Source organism: Mesoplodon bidens, assembly GCF_964165515.1.
Source record: "Mesoplodon bidens genome assembly, chromosome: 17".
Classification (NCBI taxonomy): domain Eukaryota; kingdom Metazoa; phylum Chordata; class Mammalia; order Artiodactyla; family Ziphiidae; genus Mesoplodon; species Mesoplodon bidens.
Window position 1 is genome coordinate 15,637,981 of NC_138174.1, and position 21,449 is coordinate 15,659,429.

The window sequence follows — 21,449 nt, forward strand, 5'->3', positions numbered from 1 at the left end:
CTGAAATGTGGACTACGTATGTCTTTTAAAGAGTTAAACATTTTTTTAAAATCTTAACATACAAAAACTGTGTTATAGCTTTCACCACCCCTGCTCCCATCCCCCATTATTTATACTCAAAACATTTGGTCATCCTTAGTCTCCTCTGGTCTCTGAGTCTCTCCATTTTCCCTTATTTTTCAGAACCCTGACAATTTTGAGGCGTACTGGTTAGATGTTTGGTAAAATGTCCCTCAGTTTGGGATTGTCTGATGTTTTTCTCATGATGGGACTGAGCATGTGTGAACACCACAGACGTGAAGTGCCCTTCCCAATACATCTGTCAGGGGTGTGCCATCTGCTCACGACATTACTGCTGTTGTTAACCTTGATCCCTTGGCTAAGGCAGTGTCTGCCGGGGTCTCTGCTGTAAGTTCCTAATTTTACGTTTCCATTTTCTAGTCACTCTGAGACACTAAATCCAGCCTATTCTCAAGTGGACAGGATATTGCCAGGTACTCGGCTTCCGTAAATACTGTATTTGATACCTCTTAGACATCTCAAATCTTAGCACTGCCCCAGGGTGGAAACATTTCCAAACCAGCCAACACAGGGAACTTGAAACTATGTATAGTTACTGAGAGATTGAATGAATCTTGATGGGATGACAAATCCTTTTGAAAGTCAGATGGTTTGCAGGGTTTTGCTTATAACAGAATTTCAAGAGATTCTAATGGATGATTAGAAACCAATTTTAGCGATAGATTACTATATAATTCTTGACATACCACTAGGCAAGTTTTAACAAAACTTCCAATTCCATTCACTTACTTACACGACTAAGGTTTTTCAGCACTTACAGCTTTAAAAAAGATTTGATGAAATAAAATGATTTTTAAGACAGGACAAGAAATTTTTTTAAACAAAATTTTCTCTCTGTCGGTTTCTACCACTACCCCTTTTTAGTGTGCATTGTGCATGTGCATTATACATTAGCTAGATCCCCTTAGAAGACACAGAAATGCCTGCTCACCAAAGAACACAAACACACACACACACACACACCCGAACAGCAATTTTCTCTTGGTGTCAGCAAGGTAACTCCTCAGGGGATAACGTTTGTTTCTTAATCCTGTAAGGGGTCACGATGACCCACTACTCACCTTGCTGGACTGTGTAAACTGTCAGTATGTTATTTTGATGTACAATATAACCTTTTGTCTTGAAAACTTATGTAATTGTGCTTTGGGCGGAACAATCCTCAGAGCTTTCTGAAAGACTGTCCCCTGGGTTATAATCCTCAGGTTGGCTCAAATAAAATTCTCCATTTCTTTCTTAGATTGACTATTGATTAATTTTTCATGGACAGACTCAGTGTTGAACTTTGTCTATTCCAGCAAAAAGCGTTATCTGGATACTAATTGAGCTAATTGGGGAGAAGAAGAGGAAAGCCCATTCAGGTCTTTAAATAAGAGAGAAATTTCCAATACTATGTTACTTTTTATATTTAATAAATATCAGTTCGTGATTTATTTGGATCAGTTGTGTACTACTAGTAATTTTAATGAATTTTAAAAAGCCTATTAGGAAATAGAAATTAATTTCCATTGATATGATAGGGTGATGGGTAAGATTTTGAATCATGAAAAACAGTACGTATGGAGATATGAGTTCAAGGAGAGAAAGGAATGATGTAAACTTTCTAATTCTTAAAGGAGAGCTTTCTTTTTTAAAAAAATAGATATGGTGGGTTTCACATTGCCGTGGTATTTAGGTTCCATTGGTTATGTTTTACTTGTGTCAATATTTATAATTGCTGGAAATTACATCCTTTCAACTGCTAAAACATGTAATGAAACGTTTCTGACGGCAGCTTGATGTGCAGTGGGAGTGAGGAATGGGTAGGGGGCGAGGGGGGAGATGGGGAGAGAGCATGCTTGCAGACCACTGGGCAGTAGCTCGTTTTATAAGAGGACCCCATGGGAGGCCGCCAGCTGTGGCCAAAAGAGCAGGGCTCCGTTCCAGTCTCCATCTCTTGACAGTATTTGAGACCTTGCACGAGAAACCCTTTCTCAGTCCAGCTCAGCTGTAAAACTGAGCCACTACTACCTGACACGGTTGTCGCAAGGCATAAAGAGAATATATGCAAAGCCTCTGGTACACCGTAAGCAAGAACGGGGAGCGGGAGCGGAATGCTTGTCGAGTGTAAGCAGAGGAGTCCCGACCTAAGGTGACGGAGGTGACGCGGCCAGGTCTCCAAACGCCGCGGCTGGCCCTCTTCCGGGTGGACTGTGTGGACCCGTCCTCTCGCCGCTCTGGCCCCGCGCCCCGCCCGCCTTCCCTAGCGCGGCTCCGCCCCGGCCGCCAGCGGGCGCAGAGGCGTCTGGAACCCGGACTCACCCGGGATACTACTCTGGCCCCGCGGAGCCGGCGGAGCAGGTATGCTGTAGGTGGCGCCCTCAGTCCGAACCCGGCGCTGCCCCCAGGGCCTCCGGGAGCCCCGGGGAAAGGGTGGAGCCCCCGCCCGGGAAGACGCGAGCCGCAGAACGGCGGTCTCCGGTCCCGGGCCGCGTCGGTCTCCGGTCCCGGGTCGCGTCGGTCTCCATGGCAACGAGCGGCGCACCCAGCTCCTGGCCCCCGCGGGAGTTCTGCCGCCTTCCCGCCGGCTGCCTCCCGGAGAGTGTTTCTAAGGGAGAAGGACTTTTTCCCCGAAACTTAGGGGCTTCCACCCACCGGTGCCTCTTGGGCGGGAGCGTCGCGGTCCCTCAGTTCCTGCGCAGGTGCCCTCGAGTTCCGATTCCTCCAGCGCCTCCCTCAAAACCCGGCCCTCCAGTGTCCCCAAGCCTTCCCTGGCTGCGGAGCTGGCTTCCAGCCCCATCCCACCTAATCGTCCCCCCTTCCTGCAATGACACAAATTACTCAAAAACATAACCTGCCTGCTCACTCAGGTTTTAAAAATCAGCAAGATGCCCTAACTGTAGTATTGAATATAACGGGGAAATGCAGTGGAGCAGTTTACCCAAAGCCCCAGAGGCTGGCGGCTGGCCGAGGGCCGCCCGGCCGCGTAGCTTCCAGAGAGATGGCAAGTGGTCGGAGGCAAGTGCTGGGCCGCCAGGACCTGCCCAAGACAGTGCAGAAGCAACCCCACTGGGAATTACTGGCCCATTTTTTGCCCACGGGCAATTGAGGGTGTACCTGTGTTACAAGCACCGTGTTTCCAAAGAAATGGTAGAGAGAAAGGGACCACACCGCTTACTACCCCCGGAGAATTCACCTTCCCCTCTCAAGAAGCCAGGACCCTGTGCTGAGGGTGACAAACCCAAATCAAAGGAGCTTAGGCACCAAAGGGAATGTTAGACCTTTTAACTGGGGATTCTGACTGGGTAGGTCTTGGATGGGGCCCTTGTATACTCTGGCCTTACACACCCTCCTGCCATACCGAATCTGATCAGACGAATCTAAATGCCACAGTGACTCTCTTTATTATAAAGTCTATATTTCAATCTGTAAATTCTTGGTACTACTACACTGGAAGAAGTAGTGAAGTAGCAGGGAGTCACCTGATAAGGACAGCTGCAAACTTTTAGGGCTCAGCTGCCAGGAGCAGCGTGGCCAGTGGGGGAGTGATTTCCCAAAACGGTGAACAGTTCCTGGTAAAGTTCCGAACAAGGTGCAGTCAAGTCTTGATTTACATGTAGTTGCATTCCTCGAAAATTCAGTGTTAATTAAAACTGTGCAAAATATACTTTGTATTTAGATGCAAAATAGTTTGGTTGTGGCCGCAGATAATTATAAACGGATTTTTCCAAGCACATGAATGTGTACGGAGACTTTTTAAGGTTGTAGGGGCGCTGGAAAATCCTTTACTGTGCGGGACTGTCCCTAGCATCGCAGAATCTTAGTATCTCAGACCCCAATGGCTTCTGAAAGCCTTCGTGCCTGCCTCTCCATCTCGGCGAACAGAAAAAAACTCCGTACGTTTCCAAAATGTCCCCTAGGGGGCAGTAACGCCCCACTGAGAAAGGCTGGACTGTAAAACCACACAAGCAGGACAATTCCTGCTGCCTAGAGGTGCCCAGACGGGGATATTATATTTTTCTTTCTCAGAACAGTCTTGAAAAACAGGTATTGTTATTTCCATTTCAGAAATTAGGAAAGAGAGGTTTTACGAATTAAGTTACTTGCCCGAGACGACAACACTAGGGTGTATCAAAGTTGAGCTGCAGCCCAAGTCTGACCATGGAGCTGACTAAGGTCTGTCTCACTTTGGTTGTTACCTGTGGCCACAAGGAAAGTTATTTGATTCAGGCTTGGCGAAATTAGAATGAAAGTTTTAGCAAAATGAGTTCTCTTACGTTGTAGTGGTCAGTTTTCTGACTTTGTTCATATTTATGAAAAGCATGCAATAAAATGTCATTGCTCTCATTTCAGGTAACTCCATGCATTGGAGACCATGGATAAATACGACGTGATTAAGGCCATTGGCGAAGGTGCCTTTGGGAAAGCATACCTGGCCAAAGGGAAATCAGATAGCAAGCACTGTGTTATAAAAGAGATCAATTTTGAAAAGGTAAAGTTAAGAAGTTAAAATTCCTGTTCATTTTCAGTGGTATATTCATCTGGCTTTTAATCCAGTTTGTCAAGGAAACACATCTTTTTTTTTTTTTTTTTAACAAGTATGAGTGAGTTGACTTTTGTTTGTTCAGTCTTCTAAGTCCATTGTCCAAACAGCAACCAATGATCTTATTTTCATTTTTATTTTTAGATTTTATTTTATTTCATTTTTTTGGCCGAGCCATGCGGCATGTGGGATCTTAGTTCCCCGACCAGGAATGGAACCCATGCCCCCTGCTGGGGAAGCAGAGAGTCTCAACGACTGGACTGCCAGGGTAGTCCCCAGTGATCTTATATGAAGTCATCATATACAAGTTTCACACTCGTTAGAAAACTAAGAAAAGTAAAATAAATCTATTGATTTATATCACTTTTTGCTGATACAATTGGAAAGGATTGAAAAGAATATAAAAGGGGAGGAGGCGGGCACTCTCTTACTCTGCTGATAGGAAGGTAAATCATCCTGAGGGAAATTTATCAATATGTATCAAAGCCCTAGAAGGATCCATGCCCTGTTTGTATTACTGACGAGGAGTAAGGTCCGAAATACGTTGTAAAGATGAAAAAAAATCAGGCCACAAAAAGTTATGTGTATATATGTATGTACTGTTAATGTCACACACACACACACACACGCACACATTAACAGTGGTTATTGCTGATTGGTGGGATTTCATCTCTATCATTTCTTTCTGCATGGTCAGAATTTTTAATATGAATCATATATTATGTTTTTAAAATTAAGAATTGTATTATTTGTATAAGCAGAAAAAGCTATCTTCATCTTGAAAAAGAAAAGAAAAAAAATGTATGCATCCTAGGATCTGGTAGTTCTCCTTCTGGGATTGTATTCCAAGGAAATACCCAGAAATGTGCAGACAGTCAGCAAACAACCTAAATGTCCAACGCTTGGGGATTGGTTAAGTAATTTGTGAAAGACTAAGCTGTTCATCAAAATCATGTTGTAGTCAAAGTATTGACATGAGGAGTATCATCACTTTTGCTAATTAAGAAAATAGTATGTGTAGAATGATGCAATCTTTGTAAAAATATATGCATTATCTCTCTATATAGGTATGTATATTCCCACACATATCTGCCCATACATATAGGAAAGACCTACTTACTACATTATTATCGAGGTGGAATGTGGGATTATGAGTAATTTTTGCCTTGTACTTTTATATCATTTCACTCTTCAGATTAGTTTTGACACCCCTCTCTGATTTGTTCCCAAATTCCATTTTCAACCTCCCCTCACATACTCTTCCTTTTTGCCACATGCAAATCCTTTGCACCGCAGCCTCTGTGCTCACCCGAGGGGCTCTTTCTTCCCAAAAGGTCTTTGCCTGCCCATCCAAGCATCAAGATCCCACTTGTTCAGGGCTGAGACTCAGTACACCTTGTAGAACCTTCCAAGTCTAGGTAACCTCTCTTTCTCTGTAAGCTCCATAGCTTTTTATCCGTACTGCTGTTATGGTACTGATTGCTGTCTACTTTGCTGTGCTTTAGCTGTTTATTTTGTGCCTTCTCCTCCTTATTAAGCTGTATATTCTGTGCAGGCAGAATCCAGGTCTTTTGCATCTTGGTCTTCCACACAGCAGCTAAGAATTCTTTGCACCAGTAGCAGGTCAATAAATTCTTATTGGACAAATAATTCAATGCAGAGATACTTTCAGGCCTTCTAGCTCTGTTGTTAAGCTGGTACATATTTAGGAATTATAAAACCATTTAAATCCTAAGTAAAGAAAAAATTATGTGGGAGGTGAATCCTCTATAAAAATATATAGTAATGCATTTCATAGAGTCTCTCCCATTCTTTAGTATAGATTATAAAAAGCTGACTGTATATTTCTCATAGAGCAGTGAATTTTTTCATCTTTTACTTCATGAACCACCCTAGTCCCCATGCCATAAATAAGTAGAATTTCTATTGGGCCTCGTTATTGTTGCTATTACTTATTTTTTTTCTTTCTACTCTAATGTACTTTTTCATTACTTCTTATCTAGAGAAATTTACATTTCTTCTCAGCTCTCCATCACCTCTCCACGAAGCAAACTCTAGACCCCAGAACTTAAATCGCTTATTTTCTTACAGGTACCAAAAAGCTCTATATTTTCTCTCATCATCCTACAATTATCAAGCATATTCTTTTATTTCTTGCCTTCAAAAATGCATTGTATCTTTTCTTGATTATAAAAATTAAAATGTTCATTGAAGAAATTTTGAAAAAAACTGTAGGGAGGGCTTCCCTGGTGGCGCAGTGGTTGAGAGCCCTCCTGCCGATGCAGGGGACGTGGGTACGTGCCCCGGTCCGGGAAGATCCCACATGCCGCGGAGCGGCTGGGCCCGTGAGCCGTGGCCGCTGAGCCTGCGCGTCCGGAGCCTGTGCTCCGCAACGGGGGAGGCCACAATAGTGAGAGGCCCGCGTACAAAAAAAACAAAAACAAACAAACAAAAAAACTGTAGGGAAAAATAAGGCTATTTAGAGGAAAATGAAAATCACTTTTAACCTCTCTCTTCATCACTATTAACATTATGGTGAACTTCTCTCTAGGCTATTTTTAATGCCTAAATGTACCTTGTAAGTTATTAGAATATATTAGATGATTGATGTCATGGTGGATATACTCTTTTATAGCAGCTTTTTACCCTTAGTATATTGTGAATATTTTCTCATGTCATTCAGTGTTTTCATATAATAAAATGTTCTCATATAATCATTCAGTGTTTATAGTAATAGTGGGTGCCTAGCAGACCTCATGTTATCCCAGGTGTTTTACATAATTAATCAATTTAATTTTCCCAACAACTCTGGAGGTAGATCTCATTACCCTCACTGTTCAGGTGAAAGGGCTGAGGCTCAATGAGGTTAAGTAATTTGCTCAACAAGGCACAGTGACCAGCAAATCCTTCTACCTCGTCCTCTGCTCTGCCTGCCAGTGCTTCCCTGGATTTTTGATGACCGCATAGTGTGGCATTAGGTTAAAAATACCATAATTGGGCTTCCCTGGTGGCGCAGTGGTTGAGAGTCCGCCTGCCGATGCAGGGGACACGGGTTCGTGCCCCGGTCTGAGAGGATCCCACATGCCGCGGAGCGGCTGGGCCTGTGAGCCATGGCCACTGAGCCTGTGTGTCCGGAGCCTGTGCTCCGCAATGGGAGAGGCCACAACAGTGAGAGGCCCGCGTACCGCAAAAAAAAAAAACAAACCATAATTTATCTAACTGTTTTTCTATTTTCAGAGGGTTATGTTGCTTGATTTTTTGGCTATGATTAAATAACATTTAATATGTAGAAGAGTCATTTTTTCTTAAACAAACTGTGTATATATGTTTACCTATATGTGCAGTAAATAAAAAGTTCTAACAATTAGCAGCAATTACTCCTAAGGAATAGGAATTCATGGGATGGGTGGGGAGGAAAAGGGGAAGTTTTACTTTCATCTTATTTACTTCTATCTGGCTTAAAATATTTTTTCAACTCACTAGTGTATATTCTTAATTAAAAACTAATAGTGAAACACTGTAATGAAGGCTTTTGTATGAGAACCCTTGGGCACATTTCTGATTATTTTCTTTGGATAAATTTCTAGAAGAATTAATAAGTTAAAAATAGGAGCATTTTAAAGTCTCTTATTAGATACTGTAAAATTGTTTTCCTAGAAAGATTTTACCAATTTATATACTTACACCAGAAGTATGTGAGTGCCATTTTGCTGCTTTCTGGTTAACTGTGGGTATTAACATTCTTTTTGTCTTTGCCAATTTCACAGATGAGACATATTAAATTTTGTTTTAGTCTTCTTTTGATTACTGAGTGAGGTTGAATATTTTTTACTATTTCTGAGCCATTTTTAATTTCTTTTATTTTTTTGAGAGTTGCCTAGGCATGTATTTTCCCATCTTTCTGTTGGCATATTTGCCTTTTTTTTTACTTGCCAGAATCCTTATATGTTATAAATACAAAAAATCTTTGTCATATATATTGCCAGTATTTTTACCTAACTATAAAAATATACTTATCTTCCTATGTTTGCCTTTCAATTTCATTTATAATAGTCTTGAAAAAAACAGTAGTTATAAATTAAAGTAGTTAAGTAGCTGTCTATCCTGGTAGCGTATTTCAGTTATTTTTATTTTGAAACTCATATGTACCAATTACGCAATTTAAAGTGGGGGGAAAGATACTGAAGCTTAGAAGATTTAAATAATTTACTGAAAGATACATAGCTAGGATGCAGTAAAGCTGGGATGGAGAATATTAATTTTAAAAAAAAATTTCAAATTTAAATGAGGATGAGAAATTTGGGAACTCACACATTACCTGTGGGCCAAATGTTGAACGTCATTACAAAGGGAACTGTGGAGAGGACCAGTGACCCATGGAGGCCAGAAGGGTGGGGCAGCCGGGCCAGAAGTCAGTGTAGAAATGACAAAGTGTCAAGAATGAGGAAGAAAAGGTAGAAATGAGGTGTGGCCACTGCCAATGGCACCAAAACATTTGAAAAATATTGTCCATAGATGATAAATAGAATAATAAGAAAATACATCAGGGAGTGAGGGGCAGAGAGAAATAGGTAAGGCAGATTAAGGGGTACAGGCCTCCAGTTGCAAAATAAATGAGTTATGGGTATGAAATATACAGTGTGGGGAATATAATCAATACTTAATATCTTTGTATGGTGACAGATGGTAACTAGACTTATCTTGGTGATCACTTTGAAATGCACAGAAATTTTAAATCACTGTGTTGTGTGATGGAAAATGACATAGTGTTGTAGTTTTTGAATTTTACTTCAAAAACAAACTCAGAAAAAAAGATCAGAATTGTGGTTACCACGGGCGGGTAGTATGGGAAGGGAGAATTGGTTGAAGGTGGTCAAAAAGTACAGATTTCCCGTTACAAGATAAATAAATACTAGGGATGTAACGTACAACATGATATATAGAATTAACACTGCTGATGTTATACATGAAAGTTGTTGAGTAAATCCTAAGAGTTCTCATCACAAGGAAAAAAATGTTTTTTCTATTTCTTTAATTTTGTATCTATATGAGATGACGGATGTTCACGAAACTTATTGTGATGATCATTTCATGGTGTGAGTCAAATTATATGCTGTACACGTTAAACGTATACACTGCTGTATGTCAATTATATCTCAATAAAACTGGAAGGAAAGCAATAATAAAAGCAAATTAGTTTTTTAAAAAGAAAAGAAAATACATCAAATGCTAAAATGAAGTCACGAGAGACATTTTATTTGAAAACGAAAAACGTAGTAATCTTAACACAGAACTTTACCGGTCTGATTTATGTGATATATGACATTTTACTTTTTTTAGATTTCATTTGTTTCTTCTCAGCAGTGATTGCTGCTGGAACATTGCATTTTGGTTTTTTTTTTTTTTTTTTTTTTACAAATTCCTTTGTTGCTGAAAGATAAATATTTAAATAACTTTCCTCCAGATGACTAAATAATTGACACAGTACACCAATCCAGAGGAAATTTTAATACAGCAGAACTTCACCAGAAATACTTATTTTCTTGTTTCTGATTGTCATTGACAAACCATTGACTAGATATAGGACACTCTAATTCTAGAAATGTCATTTCCTGCCGTTGAGAGATCTGTTGCAGAAGTGCCATTAAAAGCCAGTGAAATCCTGGAGAATTTTCGATGACAGTGAGTAAAAAGCATTCCTTGAAAGCGAATTATCTTTACAGACTGTCTCTTAATATAATTTAGATGCCCATCCAAGAAAAAGAAGCTTCAAAGAAAGAAGTCATTCTTCTGGCGAAGATGAAACATCCCAACATTGTAACCTTCTTCAGTTCATTTCAAGGTTTGACTTTCTCATATTCTTAAAGTATTTTAATAAAGTGTGGGCATGTAGACTTCTGTATAAGATAGTTCCTGAGAAGTGTGTATAAATTAATTTTTGTAACTGGACTCATTTTCCCATTTATTTAAATTGTAATTTGAGACATCATCTTTATTTCTTCTCTGGTGAGTTTTTGTAGGCAGCCTTCCTAAATTTTCTCAAGTTTGCCCCCCTGCCTTTAATTCTCACTTCCTCAGATAGTTAACAATGTGTGTATTAGCTTTGCTGCAGTAAGAAATTTCAGTGGCCTACAAAAATACCATCTGTGTCTCACTCACATTACATGTTGGCTACGGTTGGGCGGGGTCTTTATTTTTTAAATTTATTATTATTATTATTTTTGGCCGTGCCTCATGGCTTGTGGGAGCCCGGCACTGAAAGTGCTGAGTCCTAACCACTGCATTGCCAGGGAACCCCCAGGAGGAGTCTTTAAGTCTGGGGTCCAGCCTGAAGGAGCAGCGCACATATGGAGCTGTTTTCCTGAGCAAGAGGAAAGAGCTGGACACAGAGCCCACCGCACCCTCACTCTCAGATCCCTGCTAGGCTGTGGCATGTTTCTTACTTTCCTTATGTGCTCATGTTCTGGGTGCAAAGCAGCCACAACCAACCCCAGGAACGGGGTGATGGTGGGGGAGGGTACACTGCCTCTGTGAGTCCTTGTATGTCCCGGGGCAACGGGGAGGGCTGTACAATTCTCTTACAGAGAAGCAGCCAAGCAAACGGCCGGAATAGAGGGGGAAAACTTTAAGGCCGCAATTCCCTTCTCTGTGAGCCTGAATACAACATTTCTTCGGCCTCTGTCACTTGACTCCAACACTAAAAATACCATAAAAGGAGCGTTGGTCATTCATCCAGTTAAATATTGATCGAGTGCTTACGTTGATGCATTTTTCTAGGTGCCAGGAATACAGCAGTGAACAAACACAACAGGCACAAATTCCTGTCCTCGTGGCTCTTACACTGTAGTGGGAAGAGACAGACAATAAATGCATATACAGCATGTCAGGTGTTTAAAAGGCTGTGACAGGGCTGTCTGTGTCCCCAGTTCACCGTGGGGCATCCCCATCCCAGCACCCAGCACTGGGGGTGCTTGAATTCACAGGTCAGAAGTAGTTCATGGAGCAGGAATGTTACCTAGATATCTTCAAGCACCATCAGGGGTGTAAAATTCAGTAAATAAATTTTAAAAGCCATTTTTTGAGCTTTTACACTGTGCAGGGCACTGTGTTTCTTGCAAATTAAAACCACTACATTCAAAATAGCTCTCTGTGTTTCTTGCAAATTAAAACTGGGTACAGTCCTTAAAAGAGCTCTCGGGACACCTCCGAGGTCTTTCTGAGAGTACATGTGAGCCGGGAATTGAGTTGTACCGAGCAACTTTTAAGGGGCAGACACTGAAAAAGGTGCCTTGCCTTCCTGTTCATTGATTCCTAACAGCGACGCCATTAGACAGTCTTCCTTTTCCTCATTCTGTGGGTTATGATCGTGACTCCCTGTGACTGGTACGTCCTGCTCATCGTCAGGCCTTCTCTGAGATCCCAATTCAAGTTACAGCCCCCTTTACTGATCTCGCCAGCACTTTTGTACTGTGTGTGTATGTTCATATGCGCCATTAGGAACTGTCTAATATTTGTCTCCCTTTAAGACAGTAAACATAACAAATTCTTTTGCTCACCACTTGCTCCTCAGCATGTGGCCCATAGTAGGTGCTCATACACGTTTGCTGAATGAGTGCCTAGACTGGGCCATTTAGGAGAGTGGAGTATGTCTTTTTTTTTTTAATTGATTAATTAATTTTTTTGGCCGCACCCCGCTGCATGCAGCAGCGGTCCCCAACATTTTTGGCACCAGGGACCAGTTTCGTGGAAGACAATTTTTCCACAGACCGGGGGCGGGGTGGGGGGATGGTTTGGGGATGATTCAAGTGCATTCCATTTATTGTGCGCTTTATCTCTATTATTATTACATTGTAATATGTAATGAAATAGTTAAACAACTCACCATAATGCCGACAGGAGGCGGAGTTCAGGCGGTAATGCGAGCGATGGGGAGTGGCTGTAAATACAGATGAAGCTTCGCTCACTCATCCTCCACTCACCTTCTGCCGTGTGGCCCGGGTCCTAACAGGCCACGGACCGCTAGTGGTTGGGGACCCCTGGCATGCAGAATCTTAGTTCCCCAACCAGGGACCGAACCCATGCCCCCTGCAGTGGAGGCACAGAGTCTTAACTACTGGACTGACAGGGAAGTCCTTGGAGTATGTCTTTACACCATGCAAAATGGATATTTGAGGATGGTTTATGCTGGATACCATTATAAAATTAGAGGTCATTTTTTACAGCATAAATAATCTTCACTGACTTCGTTTATGTTGTAAGCTTAAACTTTCTGATGACAGCCTTTTCCTTTTCTTAACTAGAGCACCTCTGTGTTGAGGAAGACTAGAGCTATTGTGATGGTGTTGAGTTTGCCTGGCAGTTTGTTGGGACTTGAAACACTGAGCTTATCTGAAAGCCTCAGAGGTCCTTGCAACACCTGACTGTAGACAGTTGAGGGAAAGCCTCTGTTTACCCTCAGACAGCTCACCTCTGAGCAGAAGAACCCTGGCTCTCGTTCATTAATTGTTTGTCTATAGAAAGTAGACGTTTTCATAAGTTTGAAGCAACATGAGAAAAATAAGAGAACGTAGTAAGATTTTCCTAAGGCTAAATTAATTCCACTTAAATTCCTTCAGTAAGTATTTATCAAGTACCTATAACTTGCTAGGCGTGGTCTAGGTAAAACAGGCCCAGATCCCTGCACTGCTGTTTTCTGTTGCTGTATAACCAGTGAACACGAATTTGATGGCTTAAACAGGCACCCACTTATCCTCTCCCAATTCCTCTAGATCGGAAGCCTGGGCTGGGCTCAGGTGGATGCTCTGCACAGGGTCCACATAGTGGAAACCAAGATGTCAGCTGTGTCAGCAACCTCACCTGAGGCCGGGTTCTCTTTCAGGCTTATTCCGGTTGCTGGCAGGTTTCATTTACTGCAACTGTAGGACTGAGGTGTCTGCTTTCTTGCTGGCTGTTAACTGGGGGTGATTCTCTGTTTCTAGAGACCAACCTCCCTTCCCTGGCATGTGGCCCCTTCAATAGGCCCTCTCCAGCTGGAATCTCTCACTTCTGTTTCTGATTTCCAGACCCAGATTTAAGTGGCTCTTGTGATTAGGTCAAGCCCAGGTGTATAATCTCTTTCTATTAACTCAGAGTCAGCTGTTTAGTAACTTTAATTATATCAGCACATCCCCTTTGCTATGTAACATAATCATGGGAGTGATATCCCATATTTACAGGTTACACTCTCGCTCAAGGGGAGAGGGTTCACAGGGTGTGTCCGTTAGGGACATCTGAGAATTCTGCCTGCTCTACAACTGCGGAGTTTACATTCCAGGGGTAAAATGTGGGGAGAGACAGACAATAAATGTGAACATAATTAATAAGTACAGTATAGGCATGTTAGAAGTTGATAAGTGCTGTGGGATAATAAAATAGGGGGAGGCAGGAGTGGAGGGAAGAATTGTAAATAGGGTGGTCAGGACAGGCCTTGCTGTGAAGGTGACATTAGAGCACAGATTGAGGAGTCCTGCTAACATCTGGAGAAGAGTTTTCCAGGCAAGGAGAACAGCCACTGCAAAGGCCTGACGTGTTAAAGGACAAGCCAGGAGGCTTTGGGGAAAGGCCATCTGCTATTGACCCTGAGCACCTCTGCATGTTTTTGCTGGATATGCCAAGAATGCCAAGCCCTGACCGAGAGCTGGCTTGTTTACTGCTCACTGTAAAAGTAGTCGATTCCTCAAGCGCAGTATTCCTCTCCTGTAATGTAGCCACTGCGTGCGCAGTTGTCCATCTAGGCTCTGTGGATTTGGGAGACATAGAATGAGTGCTAACATGGAGCTCTGACAGCTGCTTTTGCCAAGAGTAATAAAGTCCTTTGTCTCTGGCCCAGGAATCTCGTGTCTTCTGCCAACATCCATGACATAGTCACAGGCTGGTAAGTAGGGCAGAATCTCACATGCTGTGGCAGAAGCCACTGTGGGTGCAGTACAGTGAGCAAGGGGGGATAGCAGAAGAGATTTTTATCCTTTATGCTGAGTCTGTGTTCCTCCTGGGTTCAGCACTAAAATGCTTTTATTTTCGTGGCATGATGGTGATCCTGGGTGATATCTCGTTCCATCAAATCTAGAGGCCATTGGTTGTAAGATACATTATTATGTGCTGATGAAAAGGAAAGATACTGCCCATTAGACTATGACGCTATGCTTTAATATCACAACGTTTAGTTTATATGTATTAAAAGAGCTCTTTTAGACTTGTTCCAACAGAGTTTTGCTTTCTGTTACTCTTGTACATTCATAAAAAGGGAAATATGAGCAGATTACATTGGTTAAGATAGTCTAAAAATTAATGAGGCTGGGGGACACATGGTTTCTTGAGGCAGAAGCCTGGTGTGTCTCCTTTTGCCTGCCAAAGCAATAAAGCTATTCTTTTCTACTTCACCCCCCCCCACCAAAAAAAAACTAAAACCAAAAATTAGTGAGGCCGTGACGACATCAAGATTGCTGGGCCCACAGTCACCAGTTGGAAGATGCCAATGTCTGTAAGACATAATCCTGATTTTTTAAAAGGGCATTTTAGAATAAATTAATTATAATAATTGTTCTTTAAATGTTGGAATTTGGCAAGACAAAGGTTGCAACCCTGAAGTTAGTGCCCTCTAATAGTTTTGAAAGGTCAGTGACCCATGAGCTGTATAGTTCCAGAAACTCCTGCCCTAGAGGGTGCTGTGCACTTCCTTTTTGGAGTATTCTTTTTTTCTCCTTTCTGCATTTTAAAATATTATACATGCTTAAGACTAAACACAAATCCCACCCCCAAGCCTAAAGTGATCTCTCTCTGGGACTTCCCGGGGGGTACAGTGGTTAAGGCTCTGTGCTTCCACCGCAGGGGGCACGGGTTGGATCCCTGGTCGGGGAACTAAGATCCTGCAAGCCACGTGGTGTGGCCACCCCAACCTGACAAATGTAATTAAAACTAGATATAAAAAAAATAAAGTGATCTCTCTCACCTCTGCTCTGAGCACTTCCAAACTCTTACTGGCCGTTTCACTTGTGTGGCATTTGTAATAAGCTGTGTTACAACGTTAGTGTATATTCTTTATTTCCCTCGGTGAGATTGGAAGTTCTGTGAGGACAAGGATTGTTTCTTACGCCTTTTCCCCTTCCTAAAGTGCTTAATTTTTTTAAACAGGTGGAAAATTTGAGAGCACAAATGACCTTTCCAGGCAGTTCCAACCCCATTAAATATGAAATTAACAGCAGCTAGTGGGAAAAAAGCATATTTAGAGCCAAATGATGCACATCGACCTGAATAGTTCCTTCAAGATGGTCCGGCCATGATTAATCCTGAATCAGTCAATGAATTTCTTCCACTGAAAGCCCGTGTGAGGCTGAGTGACTTAGATGTTGGTGGAAGGGAAGTAAAATGGAGCCCTTTTCCCTTAGTTTCCTTCCTTTGATTTCCCCATGGTTTTGAAATTGCCATCCCTTCATTGCTGTGGCAGCCCTTTCAATGACTGAGCTAAGACAAGTATTAATTCTCCCAAAAGTAATACATTCCTGAAAGTAACTGATCTCTAGGTAATCAGAGTATGTCAGGAAACATCTCAAAACCCTTCCTGCAATAATATACAATGGAGAAAAGACACTCTCTTCAATAAGTGGTACTTGGGAAAACTGGACAGCTACATGTAAAAGAATGAAATTAGAACACTCCCTAACACCATACACAAAAATAAACTCAAAATGGATTAAAGACCTAATGTAAGGCCAGACACTATAAAACTCTTAGAGGAAAACATAGGCAGAACACCCTCTGACATAAATCACAGCAAGATCTTTTTTGATCCACTTCCTAAAGTAATGAAAATAAAAACAAAAATAAACAAATTGGACCTAATTAAACATAAAAGCTTTTGCACAGCAAAGGAAACCCTAAACAAAATGAAAAGACAATCCTCAGAATGGGAGATAGTATTTGCAAATGAAGCGACCAACAAGGGATTAATCTCCAAAATATACAAACAGCTCATGTAACTCAATATCAAAACAACAACCCAATCAAAAAAATGGGCAGAAGATCTAAATAGACATTCCTCCAAAGAAGACATACAAATGGCCAAAAAGCACATGAAAAGCTGCTCAACATCACTAATTATTAGAGAAATGCAAATCAAAACTACAATGAGGTATCACCTCACACCAGTCAGAATGGCCATCATAAAAAATTTACAAGTTAAATGCCGGAGAGGGTGTGGAGAAAAGGGAACCCTCCTACACTGTTGGTGGGAATGTGTAAATCAGTGCAGCCACTGTGGAGAACAGTATGGAAGTTCCTTACTGGTACAGCTACAATATGATCTAGCAATCCCACTCCCGGGCATATATCCAGAGAAAACCATAATTTGAAAAGATACATGCACCCCAATGTTCATTGCAGCACTGTTTACAATAGCCAGGACATGGAAGCAACCTAAATGTCCATTGACAAAGGAATGGTTAAAGAAGATATGGTACATATATACAATGGAATATTACTCAGCCATAAAAATGAATGAAATAATGCCATTTGCAGCAACATGGATGGACCTAGAGATTACCATACTAAGTGAAATAAGTCAGACAGAGAAAGACAAATTTCATATGATATCTCTCATATGTGGAATCTAAAATAATGGTATAAATGAACTTATTTACAAAACAGAAATAGAGCCACAGATGTAGAAAACAAACTTATGGTTACCAAGAGGGAAAGAGGAGGGAGAGATAAATTAGGAGATTGGGATCGACATATACACACTACTATATATAAAATAGATAACCAATAAGGACCTACTATATAGCACAGGGAACTCTATTCACTACTCTGTAATGACCTACATAGGAAAAGAATCTAAAAAAGAGTGGATATATGTATATGTATAACTGATTCACTTTGCTGTACACCTGAAACTAACATAACATTGTAAATGAACCATACTCCAGTAAAAAAATTTTAAAAACCCAACAAAATAAACAAACAAACAAAAAACAAAAAAACAAAACCCTTCTTGGACTCTCCAGTCTTTCCTTCATGGCCTCTTGTTCTCTCTGCCTGTCTGTGTGCAGACTTCTGTTGTAACTCTTCTTACGTATATTGACTGATGCCCCGTCTAGACTGTTACCTCCTTATTCAGGAAGGATAGCTTATTTGCTTTTTATTCCTAGCACAGCGTTCCTTAGCATGTCTTCAATAAAAGTTTGTTGGTGAATGAATGGATCTGTCCCTTTAAGAGGGGAGGTGGACCAATGGAAGTGTTCTGTGAAAGAAGCACTCAGTTTGTGAATGAGAAGCAACCAAGGGCAGATGCAGTCAGGTTACTGACAGTGCCTTTAAAGTTGGCTTAAGCCAACCTAAGTGTCCATCAGCAGGTGAATGGATAAAGAAGATGGGGCACATATATACAATGGAATATTACTCAGCCATAAAAAGAAACGAAACTGAGCTATTTGTAATGAGGTGGATGGACCTAGAGGCTGTCATACAGAGTGAAGTCAGAAAGAGAAAAACAAATACCGTATGCTAACACATATATATGGAATCTAAAAAAAAAAATTGGTTCTGAAGAACCTAGGGGCAGGACAGGAATAGAGATGCAGACGTAGAGAATGGACTTGAGGACACGGGGAGGGGGAAGGGTAAGCTGGGATGAAGTGAGAGAGTAGCATTGACATATATACACTACCAAATGTAAAATAGATAGCTAGTGGGAAGCAGCTGCATAGCACAGGGAGATCAGCTCGGTGCTTTGTGACCACCTAGAGGGATGGGATAGGGAGGGTGGGAGGGAGACGCAAGAGGGAGGGGATATGGGGATATACGTATACGTATAGCTGATTCACTTTGTTATACAGCAGAAACTAACACACCATTGTAAAGCAATTATACTCCAATAAAGATGTTAAAAAAATAATAAAGTTGGCTTAAGCTACTTGGAAGAAAGAGGTAGCAAATGATAGATATTTGGCAAGAGATTCTGACATTGAATGAATACTTAATAATTACAGGGCAAAATACTAGAAAGATTAACACTTGCTGATAAGCCTGCTTTTGTGTGATCATTTTGTGTTCCTTAGATGTTTTTATGAAACCACTCCACAAACCTTTATTAAGCCCCTTTCACGTGCCAGGTACAGGGAATACAAACGTACTAAGTATGGAGTCTGGCTTCAGGGAACCCTCAAACTAGTAGGAGAAACAAACAAGTTAGTAGAAGCCCTTATTCTAACAAGAACCCATCTGATAGTTGTTTGGTTAAAGAGAAACGCTGATTAAGCAGGAAGTCATACGAACTTATTTTAATCTATAAATGCACAATCATTTGCCAAACTTCTGATGTAAGACCAAGGCCTTGCCTTTGATTATGAGTCCACCGATTGGAGTTCGGAATATTCTTTCTTACATAGGGCTCCCCCCACCCCCAATTTATAATTTCCAATTTCTTTTCTTTAGACTGGAGTAAGAATTTACAGATACTCTCTGTGCACAGTCTTATGAAAGCTTCCCCATTATTTTCCACTGCTTCCACCCAACATTTAGGTCAGTGACTTTTTTTTTTTTTTTTAGCTACTCACTTGTACTGAGTCCTCCACGGGATTCAATGTAGTTTTTGTAGAAATGATCACATCTTCCTTTTCCCATTCATCTTTCATCAGTTGATGTAATAATTACAATAGCAAGTATAACTGGCATAAACAAATTAGGGAATGAGCACAATGATCTTGGTAAGAATCCGTGGGAGCAGAGGTACCTGGGCATAGGTGAGTCCAGAAGCCACCAGGGTGACCGTGAGCGGGCAGCGGTCATGAGGAGTGCCCTTCAATCTAGTGAGTAGGTCAGGCAGAGGTCAGTTAGAAGCGTGGCTACTGTACTCAACAACATGGTTGAATAAGCCCCATATAAATATAAGTTTATGCCCAAATTCAAGGGTGTATTAATTCTTCCTGAGGTGTTGAAAAAGATTCACAGCTGCTTTTTTATAGCAGATTTCCAATCTCCTGCAGGAATGTATTAAAAATAATTGCTCTCATTTATTGAACTCTCATTATGTGCAGGTATTGTTCTAAGTATGTGACATGGATTAAACCATTGAAAAGATTAAATGAGGAAAGATAAAACAATCCTCAAGAGGAGTTTCTATATTATTATCTCCATCTCACAGAAGAAATAACAAGGCACAGAGAAATTAAAATAACTTGCCCAGAGTCACAGAGCTAAGAAATTTAAGTGGTGACGTGGGATTAGAGCCCAGTCCATCTTGATTCTACAGCCAGAGTTTTAAACTATTATGTACTGCATTTTTCTGCTATATTCTCCACCTTCTAGAACTTAAAGGCAAATAATTAGTAAATATTTGAAACCCATCCAGCACTTAATGATGCCTTTTCTTATAGAGAACAACAGGCTGTTTATTGTGATGGAGTACTGTGATGGAGGGGATCTCATGAAAAGGATCAAAAAACAACGGGGAGTGTTATTTAGTGAAGATCAGGTAAAAACTCTTCTAATTTGCCTTTTCATTTATATTGGGGGATTAAATTTTTAATGTCATAAGTAATAGACTGTTTATATGAAGCATGCTTTGTAGAAGAGAAATTCAAACTATAAAATAATGGATCAGTATTCTTGATAGGTCTAGCCTAGAACATGTTTGCAATTGAACTTACATTGAATCTCTTTTTGAGAGTGAACTTTGCTTAAGAAAGAACGGTGTCTTATTTTTGGACAACCTCATGTAGGATGCCTCTGAGATAAATCTTCATGGCGGAAAAAAAAAGTGAATGTGGATGTTCCTTAGCCATTTAAAATGTGATGTATTTATAGCTTCACTTTTCTTCCTTTTATCATTGGGTACTCTGTTTTAAAATAGCTATCCCACTTTGCTAGGGAGGATAGAAGCTCTTCTTAACAATGACTGTTTAGCTTCATTGGCTAGTAAGAGAGGAGAGAAAAGGTGAAGAATAATGGCCTCAGGTCTCATTTTCTCTTTGCACAAACACATTTTTCTTCTATTCTCTGAGCTCCCTTTGATACCCTCTCGGGAGTTGTACTCGTGAAGGAGACAGGTGTGTGGGGTGGGGACTGAAAAATTGGACTCAGGGCCTGTGTGATTGATGGGAAAGGACACGGCATCAGGCAGGGCACAGGAATGGCCTGCCATCTTTCTTTAGGGCATTTGTTTCTTCATTCTCTTTTAGCATTTAAGAGCATCAGGCCCAAATAATTTCCTCCTAGAGTTAAATTGAATGTTGTGGGTTTCCCCGGTGGTGCAGTGCTTAAGAATCCGCCTGCCAGTGCAGGGGGACACGGGTTTGAGCCCTGGTCTGGGAAGATCCCACATGCCGCGGAACAACTAAGCCTGTGCACCACAACTACTGAGCCTGTGCTCTAGAGCCCGTGCTCTAGAGCCCGACTACTGAAGCCCGTGCACCTAGAGCCCGTGCTCCACAATAAGAGAAGCCACTGCAAGAGAAGCCCGCACACCACAGCAAAGAGTAGCCCCCGCTCACCGAAACTAGAGAAAGCCCGTGTGCAGCAACAAAGACCCAACGCAGCCAAAAAATAAAATAAAATAAATTGAATGTTGTGAATGTATGAACGATTAAAGAATCAGTATCTCTAACCTCTGTAAATTTAATCAAGCATTCTCCCTATGCTCATTTACATTATATATTAAATTCTGTATTTGTAGAAACCCTCCTTTCTTCCTATCTAGGTATTATTTTGCTGCATTTAATAAAAATACTTTTCTCCACAATTTTGAACTACATTTCCCGTTTGGGGGAAAGAACTAAAATTACAACTGAATCTTAGTATCTGGAATGTAGCTTTT

The 21,449-nt window shown here is 41.1% G+C and overlaps 1 protein-coding gene across 5 annotated transcripts in view; it reads left to right on the forward strand.

Annotated features, from left to right (window-relative positions):
- Window positions 1-2,332: 2,332 nt before the first annotated feature.
- The window catches only part of NEK5 (NIMA related kinase 5), a 61,409-nt gene continuing 42,292 nt past the window's right edge, over window positions 2,333-21,449 (forward strand). For 4 of the 5 annotated variants that reach the window (XM_081215113.1, XM_081215115.1, XM_081215114.1 and 1 more), the window contains exons 1-4: window positions 2,333-2,418; window positions 4,411-4,549; window positions 10,346-10,442; window positions 20,011-20,108. In XM_081215113.1, coding sequence (XP_081071239.1) covers window positions 4,433-4,549; window positions 10,346-10,442; window positions 20,011-20,108 — 312 coding nt within the window. In that variant the 5' untranslated portion in view covers window positions 2,333-2,418; window positions 4,411-4,432. Of the gene's footprint in view, window positions 2,419-4,410; window positions 4,550-10,345; window positions 10,443-19,051; window positions 19,157-20,010; window positions 20,109-21,449 lie in introns of those variants that run through there. The other variant, XM_081215116.1, reaches the window with a different exon arrangement.